Genomic DNA, 20,405 nt, shown 5'->3' with positions numbered 1-20,405 from the left:
AGAAAGGGTGGGTGAAGTTAGAGGGAAGTTAAAAATCACTTCTAACTTGTGTTAACTAACTCCAATTATGTGCTTTAATCTCATCCCTTTAGTTTCTAAGAATCCAACTATGATTTGGCTAAAAACATCTCTAACAAAAGGTAGCACAATATATCATCAGGAAAATTGTAAAAATCAGGTGAATGTGGTGAGCTCATCAACTAAGTAAGATACTTTATTTACTTCATGTCAACGCATTTAAAAAGTTTAAAACGTAAATTTAAATATTTGTAATAATTTTAACTTATTTAAATATAAAGTTAATAGTTCGAAATGCACTTATAAAAGAGAGTTTATATAGCTAACGTAAGCCATGGTAACAATAGAATTGTCAAGAACTAAAGATTCATTTTGCCAAAACTAATCCCTTCATCACTAATAAAAGAGAGATTATCCAAGTGTCGCATCAAAATCTACACATACACAAAATAAAAAATTAAAAGATTAAAAAAGAGAAGATAAAGAATGGTGTAAATAAGTTGCAGAAAGCATAAAAAAAAAAAAAAAAAAATTAGTGAACAAATCACAGCAAAAAGAAGAAGAGGAACATACCACCAGAAGGAGATATCCACGGGGTGTAGGAAGTGGAGGAGCGGCAGTCCACCACGGTGTATAGGAAGATTTTATATACTGTTTATTTATTTATTTTTATATAGTATTGTATTATTTTTATATTATTGATTTAAATATAATATTATAAAAATTATATTTCTAAATAATAATTATATTATTATTATTTGACTAATAATATAATTATTTTATTATAATTGGATAACAATCTTAAATTAAAGAATGAAGGAGAAAGAGTACGAGTAGGCTAGAAAAAAAAATTATTATATTTTTCTAACAATTCATTCATTTATTAGTAAACTTATAATATTAGTATTTGTATATGTATTTTTGGATTTACTTATAAGGGTATATGACTTTTTAAGTTACCGGCTAATTAATACTTTCTTTCGTTTCATCTCTGTTTTCCCATTTTCTTACTTGATATTTATTTATTTTTTTATTCCATTCAATTACAATGACTAACCCCTAGTCCAAACACCACACCGTACGTGGATGACGCTAATGACTCTGATAGATAGACCTAGTACCATAAATTCAATTGCAAAAATTAAACACGTTTGTGTTGTATTTGAATTTAACTATTCATCAAAATATTAAAGATGAGATAAATATTAATAAGTATATATATATATTATAATTAATAATATATATATTATAATTAATAATATATAATGGGCTTAATAATACATCTTAAAGTCCCTCAATTATTACAAAATATGACATTGAGTCCCTCATCTAAAAAACCTCAAGATTCAATTTTTAAACAATTAAAAAGATAGCTTTTTAGTCCTTGCCGTCAATACGAGTAAATGGCTCCGTTATATTTGTTTCAAACCTATACACACACACACACACATGCACACATATGGTCGCTATGAACGCAGTCATCACCCACCCGCCATGGCAGCCGCGATCAACGCGACCATTGTTGCGAGAGAGAGAGAGTTGGCCGGGGATGGGTGATGGGCTGTACAGTATATATATATATACATATATATATAGAGAGAGAGAGAGAGAGCTGGCTACGGCCATGGGAGGGGATGGGTCTGTGTAGTGTATGTATATATATATATAGAGAGAGAGAGAGAGAGGGGAGGGTTGCGGCCATGACAGTCACCGCCAGTCGCCATGGCCGCGGCTATTACCCATCCCCCCAACCATGGTCGCGACCATCACCAACCCCCCAATATACACAAACACACGCACAGATATGGCCGCTATGAACGTAGTTGTCGCCCACCCGCGATGAACGCGACCATTGTTGCAAGAGAGAGAGAGAGAGAGCTGGTCGAGGGTGGGTGATGGACTATACAATATATATAGAGAGAGAGAAAGAGAGAAGGGGGGTGGGTCTGTACAGAAAGAGAAGGGGGTGGGTCTGTGCAATATGTATGTATATATATATATAAAGAGGAGGGGGTAATGGTCGCGACTGCATTAACAAAATATATATCTATAATTGTATATATGTATATTAATTGTTAAATATATATATATATATATTTCACTGAGACTAAATTATGTCACGCACCTTAAATGGTGCGTGATGTGACACACAAACGGATGTAAACGGTAAGAACTAAAAATATATTTTTTTAATTGTTTAAAGACCAAATCTGGAAGTTTTTTAGATGAGGGACTCAATGTCATATTTTGTAATAGTTGAGAGACTTTAAGATGTATTAAGCTTATATAATGTAACCAATAGCTAAATAACATTAGTTATATATCAATCAGTACACCGCCATTACCCATTATTCCACACCACAGCATAAATCATGAAAGAAAGAAAGAAAGATAACTAACACCAAAAACGGGCTTTTACGATTATACAGAAACCACCCTAATAAACCGCTTGTTTTCTCCTGATGAATAATTGGATCTGAACTCCCATGACTACTACTTATCCAGAACCCACCCACCCACCCACCCTAATTTTCACTAATTTCGACAGCCAATCCAATCCAAGCCAACAGAACAACAAACAAGCTAATGAACCTCAATATGGATATTTGATATTTAGACGGCATTTGGCTGCTGCTGCTGGCTTACTGAGGGTGGGGGTTCTCATAAAAAGAGAAACAAAAGAATGAACCCTCCCTCCCCATTGGAAGAGGAGGAACACAATGCTTCGTCTAATCTGGCTAAAGTACTTACGAATCAAAAAAACCTGGCCCTGCTCTCAACAGAAGTTCCTTCCCGGCATCCTTTCCCATCAGAACCATATCTTCGTAGGCATAGGGCCCTTGTCTAGAAGTTTCTAGCACTGAAAAATTATAATTATAATTATAATTAAAATTCACCATCATCCCCCATATTTTTCTCCAATCAGCAAGCACTGTTCTAATGATATAATATAATATAATACCTCGGGTTCCGTCGGGCGAGGCCACCAGTCCTCTGAAAATGCAATTCCCATCCTCATTCCGACAAGCATATCCCGCAATTGGAGTGCGACACGACCCGTCCAATGTCAAGAGGAAAGCCCTCTCGCATGCAACCGCTAGTCTTGTTTCCTCCTCATTCAGTGAGGCTATGTAGTCGGCCTGAATGCAAAAACAGCACCACCACCAACACCTTATAAAACATACATACATACCTAAACTGATTTTTTGCCCACCAACAAAAATGAAAAAACAAATTACATAACCCACCTATCCCACCACCAGCCATAATTCAAAGAAAGAACTGAAATTACCATTTTATCATCGTCGCTTCGACACGCAATTCCAATAGCCCCTTGAGCAACCGCTGGAAGCATATCATCAATGGGAAGAACTGAAGTTACATTTTCAGTCATATTTAGGCGTTTGAGTCCTGCTAAAGCCAATAGAGTTGCTTGGACCACCCCTTCATTTAATTTTCTTAACCGTGTCTGAACATTACCCCGGAAGTTCTCCAACACCTACAGATGAAAAAACCCACAAAAATAACAACATATTGACAACCATACCAGTAAGTAAACTACCACCATAAGGTGCCACATAAGCCAAAATCCCCAAATGAGCCAAAGAGGCATATGCTAGAAGAAGCCAGCTCTAACGCTTTAGAGCAATTACACACATCACATGCCTAACTGAGCAAGTCTGGAATTGTTCAGAATTGAACCTTCTCAGCGAGTAAAATATTGCGCATAAACTTTTAAACTCCAGAAGAAAGTATTTAGAAAGCTGGAGATTGTCTAGTGCCTACTGTGGACATTTTATAAGGTTGCATTTGGATGGAGGGAGAATTTGAAATGCTTGCATTTAAATTCATTCAGTCATTTGAAATTTAAGTGTTTGGATAACTATTATATGTTAGATTGAAATTCAATCATTCTAATTAGTGTAAAAAGAAAATGTGAAAAAACTAAAAATTATATGCTTAAATATTTTTTACATCCCAGCAAAAAAATATTTCACACACACACACACATAATGCATATATGTAAACACATACATATTATACAAGTGTAAGTATACATACATATACTATATGTATAGTGTACATCCTTACAATTATATATAAAATATAGGTACATATGTATACCTATATACAAATATATATCTGCGTATATAGTACATATATATAAATAGAATGCATAAGCAGATATATATATGTACATATGAATATAAACTACCCACACATACTTATATGTATATATGTAATATCTATATAGGCATGCATGTATTTATACGTATGTACATATGCATACGTGTAAATATTATATATATACATATGCATGCACTTATGATATACATGTATTTATATACATATGTATATAAATATTTGTTATAATGTTGCATTTGGATGGAGGTATTTCAAATGATTTTGTTTGAAATTCTACAATTTGAAAAGCTTGCATTTCAAATTTTGTCATTTGAAATGATGTTATTTGAAACTTAAAAGTGTTTGGATAACTATTATACATGAGAATTTCAAATCCAATCATTCTAATATATGTAGATATATATATATATATATGTATATGCACATAAATACATATATATAATATGTTTATATATACATATACATATGTATGTAAATATATATACATGTGTATCTACCTATTTACATATATATATATGTAAATAGTACATATATATAATAATATGCATACATACATATGTAAATATATGTATATAGTATATATAATATATGTGCCTATATAAATGTATATATATGTCTATATATACTAACACACACACACACATACTATATATATGCACATATATGTACGTATACTTATGTGTACATATATGTATATACATACATGTAAATATTTTAATAAAGAATTGTATATAACTATAAATAAGAATAAAATATTTTATAATCAATGTATAACTAAATATTTAGTCCAAATGACACCCCTTGTGGGGTCATTTGAAATCCTCCTATTTATTAAGTCCAACACTCCAACTCCATGATAAATTTGGACCAAATCCAAATCCCTTCTATAAAATGGTAGCCAAACATTGGATTTGGGATTTCAAATCCCAAAGCCCAAATGATGGGGTCAAATGACCACCTCCAAACACAACCTAAAAGAATTTGCTGAATCTGTTTATTCACTTTCTGAAACCATAATGCATTGGGTTCCTCCTATTTTGAAACAAGGAATCAGAGCTCTAGAAGAACTTCCTCCTATTTTGCATTGGGTCAACGTGTTGACAAACAAACACTATCTACTCTTATCATCTTCTCTTGTCCCACCATGACTATCAAACCTCCCCCCCCCCCCAAAACAAAAGACAAAACATGAGAGAGAGAGAGAGCTTATGACCAAATACTTGCAAAAATATGTGATCACATGTAATACAGTATACTCACTTTAAGTGATGGATATCTATGGAGAATTTGAGACTTTCTTCTGAGTGAAGCGGTTCCTACAGTGCTTCCAGCTGGAAGCTCTGCTAGTGAAGCTGCACTTAAGGAGATAAATGCATCCCGAACATCCTCTCGTGGAAGATTACAAGGCAAAATTGTCCTATCTGGTAAGTATGTAGGAACATCTTTCATTGAATGGACAGCAATGTCAATTTCACCATTTATGAGTGCCTCATCAATTTCTTTTGTAAACAAGCCTTTCCCGCCTATATCTGCAAGTGGTTGACTTAATATCTTATCACCTGTTGTTTTTATTACTACAATTTGAATAGCACCCTCTTCAGCCAACTCTGAATGTGTAGCCATGAGTTTGTCTCGTGTCTCATGAGCCTGAGCAAGTGCCAGTGGGCTGTCCTACACAAAGAATGGATAGAGACAATCATATGGGAGCTATATATCCAAATATCTAGCTTAAAAGATGCTTTTCCTCTGCAATTGACTATCTATTATGTATCAATTATACAATTTAAGGTAGATAATATATTCAACTTCAGTTATTGCTGTATTCTTTTCAAGAAGTTAACACAGTTTCAGGAGCTAGTAGCATGCAGCAGAAAAAAAATTTGCCCATCAATTTTGCTGCACATCATTACAGAAGTACTCATGTATTGTTTGATATTTGTTGACTTTGTATAACATCAAGAGCTGTTTATTAGTTACACGAATATGATAACTTTTAGGATGATGTGCTGGTGGTTATCAATGTTTTGAAATTTCATAGAAAAACTGTTATACTAATAGAAAATATTTACAGTAGGACATGTTTTTAGCCAAGGAAATAGTGCTGCTTCGGCATGGTAAATCAAACAAAAATTGCATAGAGAACAGGCAAAAAGGAGTCCTCCCTGAGCCAAAAAAATGAAGTAGATAACACATGGCCTTTTAGACAAAATAGAGGATTCTTCAACAAAGAAAGATAGAAATACCCAGCCACAACCGCCTCTCCATTACCAGCCAAATATAGAAGGAAGAAACTGCTCAATTAATGACCTGGGGTTGCACCAAATGTCCAACCAGAATCTAATTCTAGTTGGCATCTCCCAACCTTAAATGGTAAAAACATGGGAAAACTTCCCAACTCATGAAGTCACCAAAGGCATACCCCATAAGGAGAAACATTTGTAGCTGTAGTCCATATGATAGAGTCAAGAAAGGCATCACATAATCTTTAATTTTAGGACTCTTTAGTTTTATTTGAAGAGAATAATGATTGGTTTTGTATAATTAGTATTTTTTAAGTTTATCTTGAATGATTTTGTCTTTTATTGGGAATTTTAACAGATTTTGCAATAGACTTTGTGCTTATAGATCAGTAAATTAGATAGGATCAATTTAAAATATGTTCCATCTGTTTAAGAGTTTTATCAAGCCTATAAACATGGCTTGTTGATGGATTATGAGTCATGGTTATGTTAAGGGATAAAAATAAATTTTTGGAATAGCTTTGAATTGACCAGATTGAAAACTAAATATATGAAATGTAAGTTTAGTAAACAAATAGAAGTGTAGATGATGTTGTCATGAACTTGAAGATTTATTCCTAGAAAAGATCAATTTAAATATAGATCAATCATTAAAAAAAGGAGAAATTATTCAGGATGATACAAGGTGGGATACTATGGAGAAATGCTTTCAGCATTTTATGTAATCATACAATCTAGAGCTGTAATGGGCAGTGACAGGTTAGCCCCTTTTTTTCTGGCCAGTGCAGGTTGGGCCCGCTTTGCCCACCATTTGGAATTTTTTAAAAAAATTAAAAAACAACTTTTAGTAATACAATAAAAATATCGTATTAAATATTGTTTTCATCATTTTATTGAAAAATCATACACAAAATTACATAATTCAATTTCTTAACTAGGACAATTACCTCAAATTAATTTTACTATCTCAAACTATTGACAAATAAAAAGTCATAAAATACATGCAAACTTACAATTTACAGAATGTAACGTACAAAATTACAAATAATACACTGATTTATATGTTAAATTATACTTAGATTATTTATTTATAGTTAGAAATTTTTAAAAAATATTTTTTATTTATCAGCCTCGTGGCTGGGTGGCATGGTGTCACAGTTATGAATTGTGACAATAATCAGCCTTCTAGTTCAATGTGTATTGAACGAGGAAGCTAGAGAACGGAGGAAAGAATGGGAGAGATTGGAAGAGAATGAGAAAAAGAGAGAGTGAGAGAAGTTGAGAGAGAATAAGAACTGTATTCCTTCTTTGATAATCGATGGCGTCTTACAGGGATAGATTGAGCTTATATAGCTGTCCTAGGGTGCTGCCATAGCAGATCACAGCTCTCATAACCAACTATTTTGTCGTATCCTAGCTACCTTTACAGCTGGACATTCTCTCTAACTAACTAACAACTTGGAAAAAGAGAATTACAATTGAACAATAAAGAGAAATAACAAAGTAAATTAAGCCGCAGAAAAATTGGCCTTGGCTGGCCTTGATTCCGTGACAATACCCCTCCCTTCAGCAATTTCTTGTCCTCAAGAAATGTTTAAGAGGCTAGCGGTTCGGGGAAATTGTTGTAGTAGTTGGGGAAGGTACTCCCAGGTGTCCTCCCTCAAAGATCCTCCTTGCCATCTGACCAGCGCCTGAATAAGAGAGGCCCCTTTGTGGTAGATGACTCTTCTATCCAATATAGCCTTCGGCTCCTTTGTGACTTCCTTCTCCCTAGGTAAAACGGGTAATTTTGGGTTCACTCGTTCCTGTCCAGTTGACTTCTTTAGTAGGGAAACATGGAAGACCGAGTGGATGTTGGATCCTTCAGGAAGTTGTAAACGGTAAACCACCTTGCCTACCTTAGCCGTTATGGGAAAGGGCCCGAAGTATTTAGGGTTGAATTTAGAGACTAGTCCTTGAGAAATGGACTTAAGATGGGGTTACCTCAGCCGTAGATAAACATTCTCCCCTACTTCAAATTCTCAGTCAGTCCTCCTATCGGCCTGCTGCTTCATCCGGTTTTGAGCTGATGCCAACTTTTGCTTGAGTTGCTGTATCACCCCTTTCTTTTGCTGGAAATACTCCTCAACTACGGCAGCTGAGGTACACTCTTCGATGGTTGGTAGAATTGGAGGTTTAAACCCGAACACAGCTTCAAAGGGTGACATCTTTATAGATGCATGGTGGCTGGAATTGTACCACCACTGTGCTAGAGCTAACCACCTATGCCAACTCTTTGGTTGCAGCAAGCACACGCAGCGGAGGTAGGTTTCAAGACTTTGGTTCACTCTTTCTATCTGCCCATCAGATTGAGAGTGATAGGCAGTCAATAAGTTGGGTTCTATGCCCATGTTTTTCATCAACTCCCTCCAAAGGTGGCTGGTAAAGATCTTATCCCAATCTAATATGATAGTCTTAGGGATCCCGTGCATTGCTACTACCCGGTCAGTGAACGCCCTTGCCACTTCTTGGGCGGTGTAAGGGTGCGTTAGCCCCACAAAGTGTGCAAATTTGGTCAGCCTGTCGACAATCACCATCACACAATCCTTGCCCTCGGAACGTGGCAACCCCTCGATGAAATCCATGGACACACTTGTCCATGACTGTTTTGGAATGGGTAATGGTGCAGAAGTCCTGGGTATTCCACATTCTCATATTTGCACCTCTTACATGTATCACACCCTAGAACATAGTCCTTGACCGTCACCCTAAGCCCCAGCCAGTGGAATAGCTGCCGCACTCTCAAGTAGGTGTTTTGGATGCCCAAATGTCCCCCTAAAGGAGACTCATGAAGTGACTGCAGAATTTTTCTCTTAAACTCCTCCTTGTGGCCTATTACTATCCTGCCTTTATATCTCAGCAACCCATCCACCATCGTATATCCTTCTGCCTCCTTACTTCCTAGAGCCAATTTTTCCAGCAGTCGTTTAATATGGTCATCTTCCTCATAGCTGTCCACCACCTCCTCACACCATTCGGGAATTACCACAGTCAGGGCGACTGCACCTGCTTCCTCTTGGCACCTAGATAATGCATCTACTGCTAGGTTCTCCTTTCCTTTCTTATATTGAATAGAGTAGTCCAACCCCATTAGTTTGGCCATCCCCTTCTTTTGGAGTTGAGTTTGAAGTTTTTGTTGGAGCAAGAACTTCAAGGACTCGTGATTCGTCTTGATTACAAACCTTCCTGCCTCCAAATAATGGCGCCATTTTTCCACAGTCATTAGGACAGCCAAGAACTCCTTCTCATAAACGCTTAGTCTAAGGTGTTTAGGGCTGAGGGCTTGGCTCAGAAAAGCCAATGGTCTTCCGTCTTGCATCAATACTGCGCCTATTCCAACTCCACAAGCATTCGTCTCAGGCACAAAAGGCTTGTTGAAGTCCGACAGTTGTAGTGTGGGTACCCTGCTCATCGCCACCTTCAGCTCTTCAAAAGCAGAATCTGCCTCCGACCCCCACTAGAAGTTTCCCTTCTTTAACAAGTTTGTAAGTGGTTTTCTCATGACCCCATACCCTTTAACAAACATGCGGTAGTAACCAGTAAGCCCTAAAAATCCCCTAAGAGCTCTTATTGTAGTGGGTTTTGGCCAACTGAGCATAACCTCCACCTTTCTTGGATCGGTGTTGATTCCCTCCTCTGAAATTAAGTGTCCCAAGTATTCTACTTGGTTATGGCCAAATGCACATTTAGATCTTTTGATGAATAGCTAGTTTCTTTTAAGGACCTCAAAAGTGGTTCTTAGGTGGATGAGGTGTTGGTCTAATGTGGGGCTATATACAAGGATGTCATCAAAGAACACAAGGATGAACTTTCCTTAGATAGGGTTCAAATATCCGGTTCATTAAAGATTGGAAAGTGGCTGGGGCGTTGGTGAGCCCAAAGGGCATCACCAAGAACTCAAAATGACCATGGTGTGTTCGAAAGGCCATTTTGTGGATGTTCTCGGGCTTCATCCTTATTTGGTGATAGCCTGAGCGCAGATCCAGCTTGGAAAAGAACTTGGCTTGGTGTAGCTCATCCATAAGATCTTCAACAAGGGGTATGGGAAAAGCGCCAAGTGACATCTTTTTTCTTTACCAATAGGACGGGGGAAGCAAAAGGGCTTTGGCTTGGTCTAATGAAGGATTGACTTATCATCTCTTTTACCATCCTTTCAATTTTGGTTTTTTGGACGGGGGCATAACGGTATGACCTGACATTGACTAGCTCTGCATTTGGTTTTAGGTTAATGGCATGGTCCAAAGTTCGATTAGGAGGAAAGGTCTTTGGTTCCACAAAGAGGTTCTTAAAGTCTGCCAACAATTCATCAATAAAGGGTTGTGCACATACTTGGTCGGCACCTTGTTGCTGGTGGCTGACAGTGAGATGTAGCTCCCCCAGCCCTTCCCCATTAGGATTCTCCTCCACTTCCACAATGGAAAATAGCTGTGTAAATTGACTCCATTTGCTCTTGAGGACCCTTTGCAGTCTCTTACCCGTAATCATCTTGCAAGTTGCAACCTCTTACCCACTTGTAAGTGTCATACTTTTCCCTTCTTTTTCAAAGGAGACTTCCATTCGGTTGAAATCAAAGCTTATGGGACTCACCCCCTTCATCCAATCCACTCCTAACACCACATCACACCCTCCTAGCTGCAACAACCTAAGGTCTGCCTCAAATTTTTCTTCCTGCATTTCCCATATGAAACCCAGGCAGGCAGAATTGCTCAACACCCGATTTCCATTGGCAACGACCACACTCAAGGGCGATGTCCCAGTGAGTTGGCACTTTAGCTTCTTAGCGGTGCTATCGTCAAAGAAACTATGTGTGCTCCCACTGTCAATCAAAATTGACAAGTTGCCTTCCTTCACCTTCCCTTCAACCTTAATTATCTTGTTGTTGGTGATCCCCCTTGAGGGCATGGAGGGATATTTCTCCATCATTCTCCCCTCTAATTTCCCTGAAATCTTCTACTTCTTTTGCCTCCAGTTCACCATCCCTATCTCCTTCCAGCAGTAATAGTTGGCGTTTGCATTGGTGCCAAGGATAGTATCTATCACCGCACCTGTAACATGAGCCGGGTTGCCTCCTATGCTCCTCCAACCATCCCCCTTGATACGAACCACCAACATTTCTTCCCCCTGTATTTCCTTTCATCGAGTCTCTATAAGTCCCTTTGCTGCTCATCCCTTGCTGCCAATTTCCCTTGGACGTCACTTTCTATTGTTGTCTCTGCTTTTTCATAAGAGCTTCAACCACTAGCTCCTGCAACTTGGCACTCTCCGCAGCTTGTTCCACTGTCCGAGGCCTTATCATTTTTACCACCAGTCGCAAATCCTCATTGATGCCGCTAAGGAAGCTAGAAACAAAATAAGCTTCCGACAGATGGGGGTCATTATTAGTCATCAGTGACCTCAACTCCTCAAAACGTCTCAAGTAAGACCCCACATTCCCCGCTTGCCTTAATTTATTGAATTCCTCTATAGTGTCCGACATGGTCCTCTCCCTGAACCTTTCACATAGCTTTTCTGAAAATTCCCTCCAAGTATAATTCTCCCTCATTCGGGTCCACCCTTGGAACCATGCATCCACCATATCATCAAAGTAAGCAGCAACCAAGGCCACCCTTCTTTTTGCTGGCACATTATACCATTTGAACATCCGTTCACACTTCCTAATCCACCACCTAGGATTAGTTCCTTCAAATACCGGAATCTCCATTCGAGGCATGGGAAATCCTGGTTGAGGTGGACTAAGCCTATCCTCACTTCCTCTCCTTGTTTCAATTTTGATCTCATCGTCCTGCTCAACCTCAACCTCCGAAGCACCATTTCCTTGGTTCATCCTTTCAATATGTAAAATAGGTTCTGTTCTAGTTCTAGGAGGGAAGTCAGGGGCTATTCTTACCTGGTTTTGCTAGGTGAACATCAGCATGAATCGTTGAAGCTGATTCCCCATCTCTTCTCTCATCTGGTTGATATCTTCCCTTATCTGATTCAAACCACCTTCGAGCCTACGCTCCATTCCTCCGATAGCCTCGTAATTGTTCTCGGATCCTAGTTCCAAACAATCCACGTGATGTTGGAACTCCCCCACGGTCGAAGTGAGTTGCCGGAGTTGTAACTCCATATTCTTCATGCGAGTTCCTTCAGCCATTACCCTCGTGATGTTACTATGTTGCCGGAATCGATGCTCTAATACCAATGTCACAGTTATGAATTGTGACAATAATAAGCCTTCTAGTTCAATGTGTATTGAACGAGGAAGCTAGAGAACGGAGGAAAGAATGGGAGAGATTGGAAGAGAACGAGAGAAAGAGAGAGTGAGAGAAGTTGAGAGAGAATAAGAACTATATTCCTTCTTTGATAATCGATGGCGTCTTACAGGGATAGATTGAGCTTGTATAGCTATCCTAGGGTGCTGCCACAGCAGATCACAGCCCTCATAACCAACTATTTTGTCTTATCCTAGCTACCTTTACAGCTGGACATTCTCTCTAACTAACTAATAGCTTGGAAAAAGAGAATTACAATTGAACAATAAAGAGAAATAACAAAGTAAATTAAGCTGCAGCAAAATTGGCCTTGGTTCCGTGACACATGGCCCATTTTGTTTCCTAGCCCATTTTACACATCTGATACAGAAGTTATAAAGCTAAACAAACAGCTATAAGACTATCTTTGTTGTATGGCTCAAAATGTTACACAATTAAATATTAATATGTGCAAGAGTGTAATTCATGCAAAGTTATTCTGGTGGATGTGTGGCTATATCAGGAAAAAAGAAAACAGAATAAGAAACAGATTATTCATTGAGAGTGGCACCTTTATGAAATAAGATGTAAAAAATATGATAAAACAGCTGGAATATGTGGGAAGGAGACAAATAGATGCACCTGGGGGAAAATCCTTTGATATGACTTTACAAAAGATATGGTCATGGATTCATATGACTAGAAAACCAATACTCATGTATTCAATCCCACCTAGTGGGATTAAGGTTATGATGACGATGATGATCTTTTTCCAATTTAGCTCCAATTTTAAAACTAAATATTTCAAATGGTTGTTTTACTTGTACATCTAGGGAGATCCAATTCCTGGTACTTAATTAGTTTTTCTACCATTGTTTATAACTGTTGAAGAAGATAAAAGGAAAAATGATTCCAAGCTGTGAACGAGTGGATAAAGAGATGAGGTTGTTATGGGAAAACCTAGGAGAAGTTCAAACTTAGAGGATAAATGAAAGAAAGAATGAAGCAGTTTCAAAACGGATGAGGGAAGCCAAGTTCAAATTTATTCTAATCTGTAATGTATTGTTATTTGAATTAGTTGTAATCTATTCTTATATTTTAGGAGAGTTTTTAGGATATTTTGTATATACACATTTCAACCTACAGATCAATGAAGTGTGAGGAAGAACATTTATTTTATTCAGCATCCAAACATTCAATATATCTCTTCCATTCATTTTTCAATAACTAAAAGAAAAAGAGTTATCATTAGTTCTCAATTATAATAAAGAAAGGAAAAGTGAGACATGGTAAGACACCCAACTCTCAAAGAGCTTAACGGGCCAACGAAATGTCCCATTCTCTCAAATCTACAAGTAAGTTTTACCTGATTGCAATATGATGTTTTGTTTTGATGTTGCAATGAGATAGAATGGACCTAGCAACAGTTATCAGACAGTTTTTGCAAGCAACAGTTACTCAGAGATAGTTTTTGACTACATGAATTTCTCTTTCTATCTTGAACTCATTTTAGTAACCATTCAATCCATATGACTAGACATCTCTTGATTTACATCCATAAGAAAGCCTATTTAGCATCAATATAACAGGTGATATGTGAAGGTGAGGTATGTATAAAAATAGTCTCACACCATTTCTTCACGCCAATAATATAAGAAATGAAACTACAAAGTAAGCATGAGATTTGAACCATGCTTACAAAGAGAATCATGTCACTGTTCCCAGAGCTTGTTTAACCACCACAAACAAATATTCCATTGCAGAAGAAGGGTTGCCAAGGGATACGCAGGTATTTATTAAGCAGTTATGATGGAAGCATCATGAGCAAAGGAATCAAAGAAACAGAAGAAATATGCAAATTTATGGATACTGCAAACAATATGCCGTTCTCCCCTACATGCTATCCAAACCACCAATTGCAGATTTTCAGTTCAGAAAACATAAAAACTGTGACAAAGTGTGCACCCAGATGCCAATTGGATTCCGGAACAATATATTGAAGACTCTTGACCATTCTCTAGTTTAATTTCATCTCATGTTTTCCATTAGCTAGGACTTATTCCTTCCACAATCTTATCACCCAGATGCAACCAGAATTCAAGTTCACCTCCACTTCCGGACAGTTGGAGATCTTTAGATTCTAAATAGCCCAGCTCAGCCTTACTAATCTGAGGCATTGTGAAGAGTAAACTAGGTGAAATCTTAACCTCCTTTTCATCTGCACCACATTATTTCCATAAATTTGAACTTACATTTTCACATAGGCAATCTGATCTTCTAGCTTTCCACCAAATAATGGATTTCTAACTGGCCTGCCCACATTGAACTCCAGCCAACCACCTTAGCGTTTTATTTGTTATTGCTAAAACTTGCAAAGTCCCCAATGTATCCACTATGGATTTCAGCTGAAGTGGTTAACCATCTATAACACAATTGAATTGGCAATAAGGTCGTTTTATGTTAAAAGCAGGTTGATGACAAGGTTGCTTGAAACCTGATATGCTATCAAGAGCCAAAAAAATATTCATACTCATATTATGGGATTGAAAACTAAAATTTTCAATAGTTCTGATGCATCGGTCATCAACTGTTCATTGTTTGACTTCAGGGCATTGAAGCCTGTAGAGTATATGCCACTTTGAAATTCCTAAGCTTCATAAGCTACCTTCTTTGTAAAAACTATATAGAATACATGTATACATATATAGACATGTATATTGATACTAATGCATTCTTCTGATCAGATGTCACCTCATAGCAGCACAAGCATCCCAAGTCTTCAGCAAAACTACATTGTGATTCCTTTGAGCTGTTCTGTCCCCAACTTTCAAACCGCTTTTTTCCTCGATAACCACCTATCAACCTATTAAAGGCTCCAGAAGTTTGAACTCTCACATGCAAGACATGTAGGCAACCAGTAGGTGAAGAAAGATGGTAAGAAATTTTAAAATCTCTGTTATACGATGAACCATCCTTTTCCCCCTCAAAATTCACCTTTATCACTTGATAGGCTTTTCCTTTTACCATTTAAACAACTTATTGGGAAAGATAATTGCCTTGTCACATAAGTAATCAAAGGCTTGATTTCACTCATAGCATATCCGCCTCTTTTCCCCGGTCATAGTATATTTAAGTTACAGATGCAAGTCAACATCAGACGATCCTCCTTAAGATCTGGAAATTCATTTAATCTAAATAACCTCTGATGCTGGTCAGTGGTTATCAATTAAGGTAATCTGCTCAACTCTTCTTTTCCTCTACGTCTAAACTCAAGTAATCAGAGCTTGGATCTTGTTAACTATTCTTCAGTTCCAATTATATTGGGGCAAAACAACACAATGCACATCGAGACTTCCGAAACAGAAAAACAGTACACAAAACAAACACATGATTTGCATTCTCCCGAGATTCAAAACCCTAGGACACCTGGGACCTCGCAGTCTGAACTACAGTTTTGACTTTCCATTCAGCCAGTAGGTGCACGGACAACATTAGATCTTTCAGTGAATTGAAAAGAAAAATTACCTTCCTCTGGTGCCGATTCGAATGAGAGCTACCTTGGTCTGAGCCTGCTGTTCGATGGCGACCGAGGCCCTTGTGACCGCATTTCTGCGGCGGCAACGGATGGTGGACGGAGCCTTTGGCGACGGCAGAGAGACGCCAAGAGCGGAGACTGAGCCGAGAGACCGGAAATTGGAAGGGAAGAGAGCTTGATTTAGCGAGAGCATCGTCGTTGTCGCCGTCTCCATTGAAGCAACAGGATGGAAAGTGAAGAGGAGAAGAAGAAGAAGAGGAAGAAGAAGATTGGGTTTTTGTATTTTGGCTCCATCTGTTGGTTTTATTGCACTTTGTTTCGATGCCGCTCCACTTATCCTCCACGTCGGACAGAAATTATGCCATGTCACATTTTAAATTTAAAAAAATAATATTTAAAATTATATTAATCTATTTTGTCCGACAACCTTACCGAGAGACTGATCAAAGAGCAGAAAAATTGAAAGAACTACCTTCACCCAAATTGTACATTTGCTTCATTTGCCCCTTCTTTACCTACGTCATTTCTTTCTCATTCCATAACGTTGTCTCTAGTAAGTGTTGATCATCACTACATCGTAACTGCAAGACAAGGCAAAGAGGCGAAGACAATGCAGTGACGGTCAATACTTGTTGGAGGCGGCCATAGAAAGAGAGAGATGAGGCAGGCAAGCAAGAAACAGGGGAAACAAATTTACAATTTGAATAAAGGTATTTTTGTTATTTTTGCAACCTTCAATCACTTCTTGATAGGTTACTGGACCCTGTAGACGAGTTCTTCAAAATTATGCCATGCCATGCTCCTATGCTATTACCTGATAATATTAAATATTTTTTAAATATAAATTATAAAATTATATAAAATTTTCAATAAAAAAATCCTAATTTTGCTTAAATGGGTAAAACATAAGCAACATATATAACTTTTTGGATTTATAATAAATTAATAATATTAATTATAAAAATATATAATTTTTTAATAAAAAATATAATAATTTAGCTTAGACGTACATAATCTCAATAATATTTACGATCTCTTACAAAAGAAAAAAGAAAAGATAAATCTCATAAACCACCATTGAATTATACTTAAATTTCCCCAATCACTTTGTTTTTTAAAAATATCACTAATCTCGTTTTAGATTAAACCAATAACATATACTCCCTTGTTAGGAAGTAACGAGAGTTAATTTTATTAAAAATTTAAAAATTCTTCAATAATTGAAAATAAAAAATAAAACGAAATAAGTGTTGGTGGTGGTTGGTAATGGCATTGCTAATAACCTAGTCGATAAAACCCCCCAAAAAAATGCTTGAAAAATCAAATTGATTTGAGAGAGAAAGATACTGAACCTGTATCTCTATTTTGGCTTTAAAGGACCTAAAATAGTTTAAGTTCGTGGTGTTATTTGAACCTAGGAAGAGAGAGATATTAGATTTGGATTTGAAAAACTCGTATCAATTTAGGTGTTTTTGAGATGACCATTTTTTGCGAGAGTTTCTAGTGCTTAGTCCATTAATTTTGCTAAAAGAAGTAAATCATAGAATATGTCTCAAGGAGGTCAGGATTTGAATTCACGACCCATCGGGATGACACCTGCATATCATGACCCGTCATTTGCCATCCGAGTTATGCCCCAAGAGGCACTTTGGGTGTTCTTTGAACCTAAAAGAAAGAGATAATGAATTTGGGTTTATAGAACCTAGCTCTTTGTTCTAAGTTCGAACACAAATCTAGATCAATCTAGGTGTTCTTTGAAAGAAATATAAATAGAAAACAAAGTGCCACATGAACAAATTATGATAATGTTATTGTCTAAAATAATATGATATAAAATTTTTTAAAAATAAATATACATAAATTTATAATAATCTAATTATCTTAATATACAGTAAAAAATAATCTTTCTCACTTGACAAAAAAAGAAATACCATTTCATTAATTTTAATATGAATTAACTTTATAAATATCATTATTCAAAATATTTCTATGTAATGTGCATATAAATTATAATAAAGAGAAGACCATCAATTCTTTTTTTCCTCTTCTTCCTTTTTATTATAATTTATATGGACATTATTTCTTATAGTTAAAGATGCGTTTTGTATCACCCAAATTTTTTAAAAGAGACAAGTAGGAGGGAAAACAAAATACAAAAGGAAATTGATGAGGGGAACGCCCTCGGTCCCATAATTACGCCGAGACGAATACCTAAACAGCGGTCAAAAGATACACAGCAGACAAGCATTGCCACGTCAATCAGATAAGCACTCAATAGAGAAACCCCCGAGATCTCAGGAACAGGCTATCCCACCGAAGATCACGGAGGCAACAGTTATCCCGAACTCCTCGGAGGCGGAGGCTATCGCAAAACCCTTATCGGGAAAGTCCCGAAGAAGGCGGGAGGAAGATCCCGAAGATCCCTCATGATTCCTATCCCGAGAAAAGGTAAGCGAAGAAGGTGGGGGATTCTCCTTATTTTTTCCATCAATTAACATAGTTTAAAAAGGACAAGGAACCCTAGATCAAAGAACTAACTGAATCATCGGAGATCGACCGGGGGAGCAAGCCCCGTCACCATTGCAGGTACATTCAGAGAGGCAAGAAGGGAACGTGCGGCTACCACTTCCGAAAATCCTTCATCAATTGGCGCCCACCGTGGGGCCGACATTCTTCTCTTCTGTCTTTCCAGTGCAGCGGACAATCTTCTCAACCGTGAATGGCGACCAGAAGACAGCCGTCTAGGGCCATGGGGAGCAACCCCGTTCCGGAACCAAGTCAGCAGAACCCTCCCCGAAGCCCGCCGGGGAGGGCTCGGAGTCCGGAGGGCCCTCCGCCTCCTCCTGATCGGATAGCACTTCTGGAGGGTCAAGTACAACGATTGACGGAGTTACTCATGGGTTTTCTAGACGGCCAGCATCAGCAAGCCCAGCACTCTCGGGCGGAGGAAAGGCGCGAGCCCCCAAGAGAAGAGGAATCTTATCGACGGGACGAGAATCCGCAGAGGCCAGGGCCAGATGACGGCGAGGCGGCCGAGTTTCTTGACTTGTCGTTTGTGCAGCAGCGGCAGGAAAGAAGATTGCGGCAGTTGGAGGAGGAGATGGCCGCCCTAAAGCCAAGGACCGGAGAGGCTCAGGGACCAAGGATAAATCAGCCCCTTGGCCCAGAGATCATGGCGGCCATACCACCAGAACGTCTCCGTATCCCGGCCATTAAGCCCTACGCAGGGACCACCGACCCGATGGATCACCTGGATCTCTTTACCTCACATATGATGGTACAGGACGCCTCAGACGCGATGTGGTGTAGAGTTTTCTTGGCCACTCTGGAGGGGCACGCACGGGCGTGGTACTCAAACCTGGCTCATCATTCCATCATAAGTTTTGCGCAACTCCGGGGCAGCTTTCTGGCGCACTTTGCACCTCTCCGAAGACACCGAAGGTCCACCATGGCCTTGGTGAGTATGAAGCAGAACCAAGGAGAGCCCTTGAAGGATTTCGTTTCACGATTTAATATGGAAGCCCTGAGCATCGAGAACTTTGACCACAATGTTGCTATGGTGGCATTCCAGAACGCCCTGAGGCCCGGCCCTTTCGCCCAATCATTAGCCAAAACGCCTCCCAGCGCGTTCACGGACATATTAGGCCGGGCCACGAAGTACATAAATGCCGAAGAGGTCATGCAGGCTAAGAGGGCGGAGCATGTGGAGAAGAAGGATAAAAAGAAGCATCCCGAGGAAAGGAGGAGTGACGACCGAAGAGAAAAGCATCGCCCTCGGTGGGATTCGGCGGGTTTCACTCCTCTGAACGCCCCGAGGGCAGAAATCCTCGCTACTATTGAGGGAAAAGATTACTTGAAAAAGCCTCGACCGATGAAGGCACCATCTGACAAAAGGAACAGAAGTAAATATTGCCGATTCCACCGAGATCATGGTCATGACACGGAAGAGTGTCACCAATTAAAGGAGGAGATTCAGGAACTTATCAATCGGGGTTTCCTGAGGAGCTACGTGGCAAAAACAGGTGATTCTCAGGGGAGAAAGGATCGACGGTCGCGATCAAGAAGCCCCCCCAAGAGAGACCGCGCGGAGGATCGAAATCGGGTCCAGCGGGAGAGATCACATCGAAGAGAAGATGATCATCCTCAGCCTCCGATATTCCACACACTCGCGGCGGGGGAGGTCCCAGTCATGAA

At 38.6% G+C, this 20,405-nt stretch overlaps 1 protein-coding gene across 4 annotated transcripts; it reads right to left on the bottom strand.

Annotated features, from left to right (window-relative positions):
• Positions 1–304: 304 nt before the first annotated feature.
• Positions 305–16,491, bottom strand: LOC127791818 (porphobilinogen deaminase, chloroplastic-like). 4 transcript variants are annotated; one of them, XM_052321927.1, is made up of 6 exons: positions 15,428–15,718; positions 5,425–5,835; positions 3,311–3,517; positions 2,981–3,158; positions 2,770–2,878; positions 305–452 (listed from the first exon to the last, which is right to left on the bottom strand). In XM_052321927.1, the coding sequence occupies exons 1-6, from the start codon at positions 15,701–15,703 to the stop codon at positions 446–448; spliced, it is 1,188 nt and encodes a 395-aa protein (XP_052177887.1). In that variant the 5' UTR covers positions 15,704–15,718; the 3' UTR covers positions 305–445. The 4 variants fall into 4 exon arrangements, with proteins under 4 accessions (XP_052177887.1, XP_052177889.1, XP_052177888.1 ...); XM_052321929.1 differs by lacking the exon at positions 15,428–15,718 and adding an exon at positions 16,202–16,491 and having other exon boundaries at positions 316–452; positions 5,425–5,830; XM_052321928.1 differs by lacking the exon at positions 305–452 and having other exon boundaries at positions 2,563–2,878.
• Positions 16,492–20,405: the final 3,914 nt, after the last annotated feature.

The sequence above is a fragment of the Diospyros lotus genome, chromosome 15 (genome assembly GCF_014633365.1).
Source record: "Diospyros lotus cultivar Yz01 chromosome 15, ASM1463336v1, whole genome shotgun sequence".
NCBI classification, from domain to species: domain Eukaryota; kingdom Viridiplantae; phylum Streptophyta; class Magnoliopsida; order Ericales; family Ebenaceae; genus Diospyros; species Diospyros lotus.
The sequence above is the reverse complement of the archived record's forward strand: the minus strand, read 5'-3'. Positions and strand labels throughout refer to the sequence as shown.

Bases quoted from the DNA above. Each gene is read 5' to 3' on its own strand.
- LOC127791818 (XM_052321927.1), bottom strand. From the start codon at position 15,703: ATGGTAAAAGGAAAAGCCTATCAAGTGATAAAGGTGAATTTTGAGGGG. The intron at 3,518-5,424 runs GTGAGTATACTG...TTTCATCTGTAG, and splicing joins ATAGATATCCATCACTTAAA to GTGTTGGAGAACTTCCGGGG. The intron at 2,879-2,980 runs GTATTATATTAT...ATAATTTTTCAG, and splicing joins CTCGCCCGACGGAACCCGAG to TGCTAGAAACTTCTAGACAA.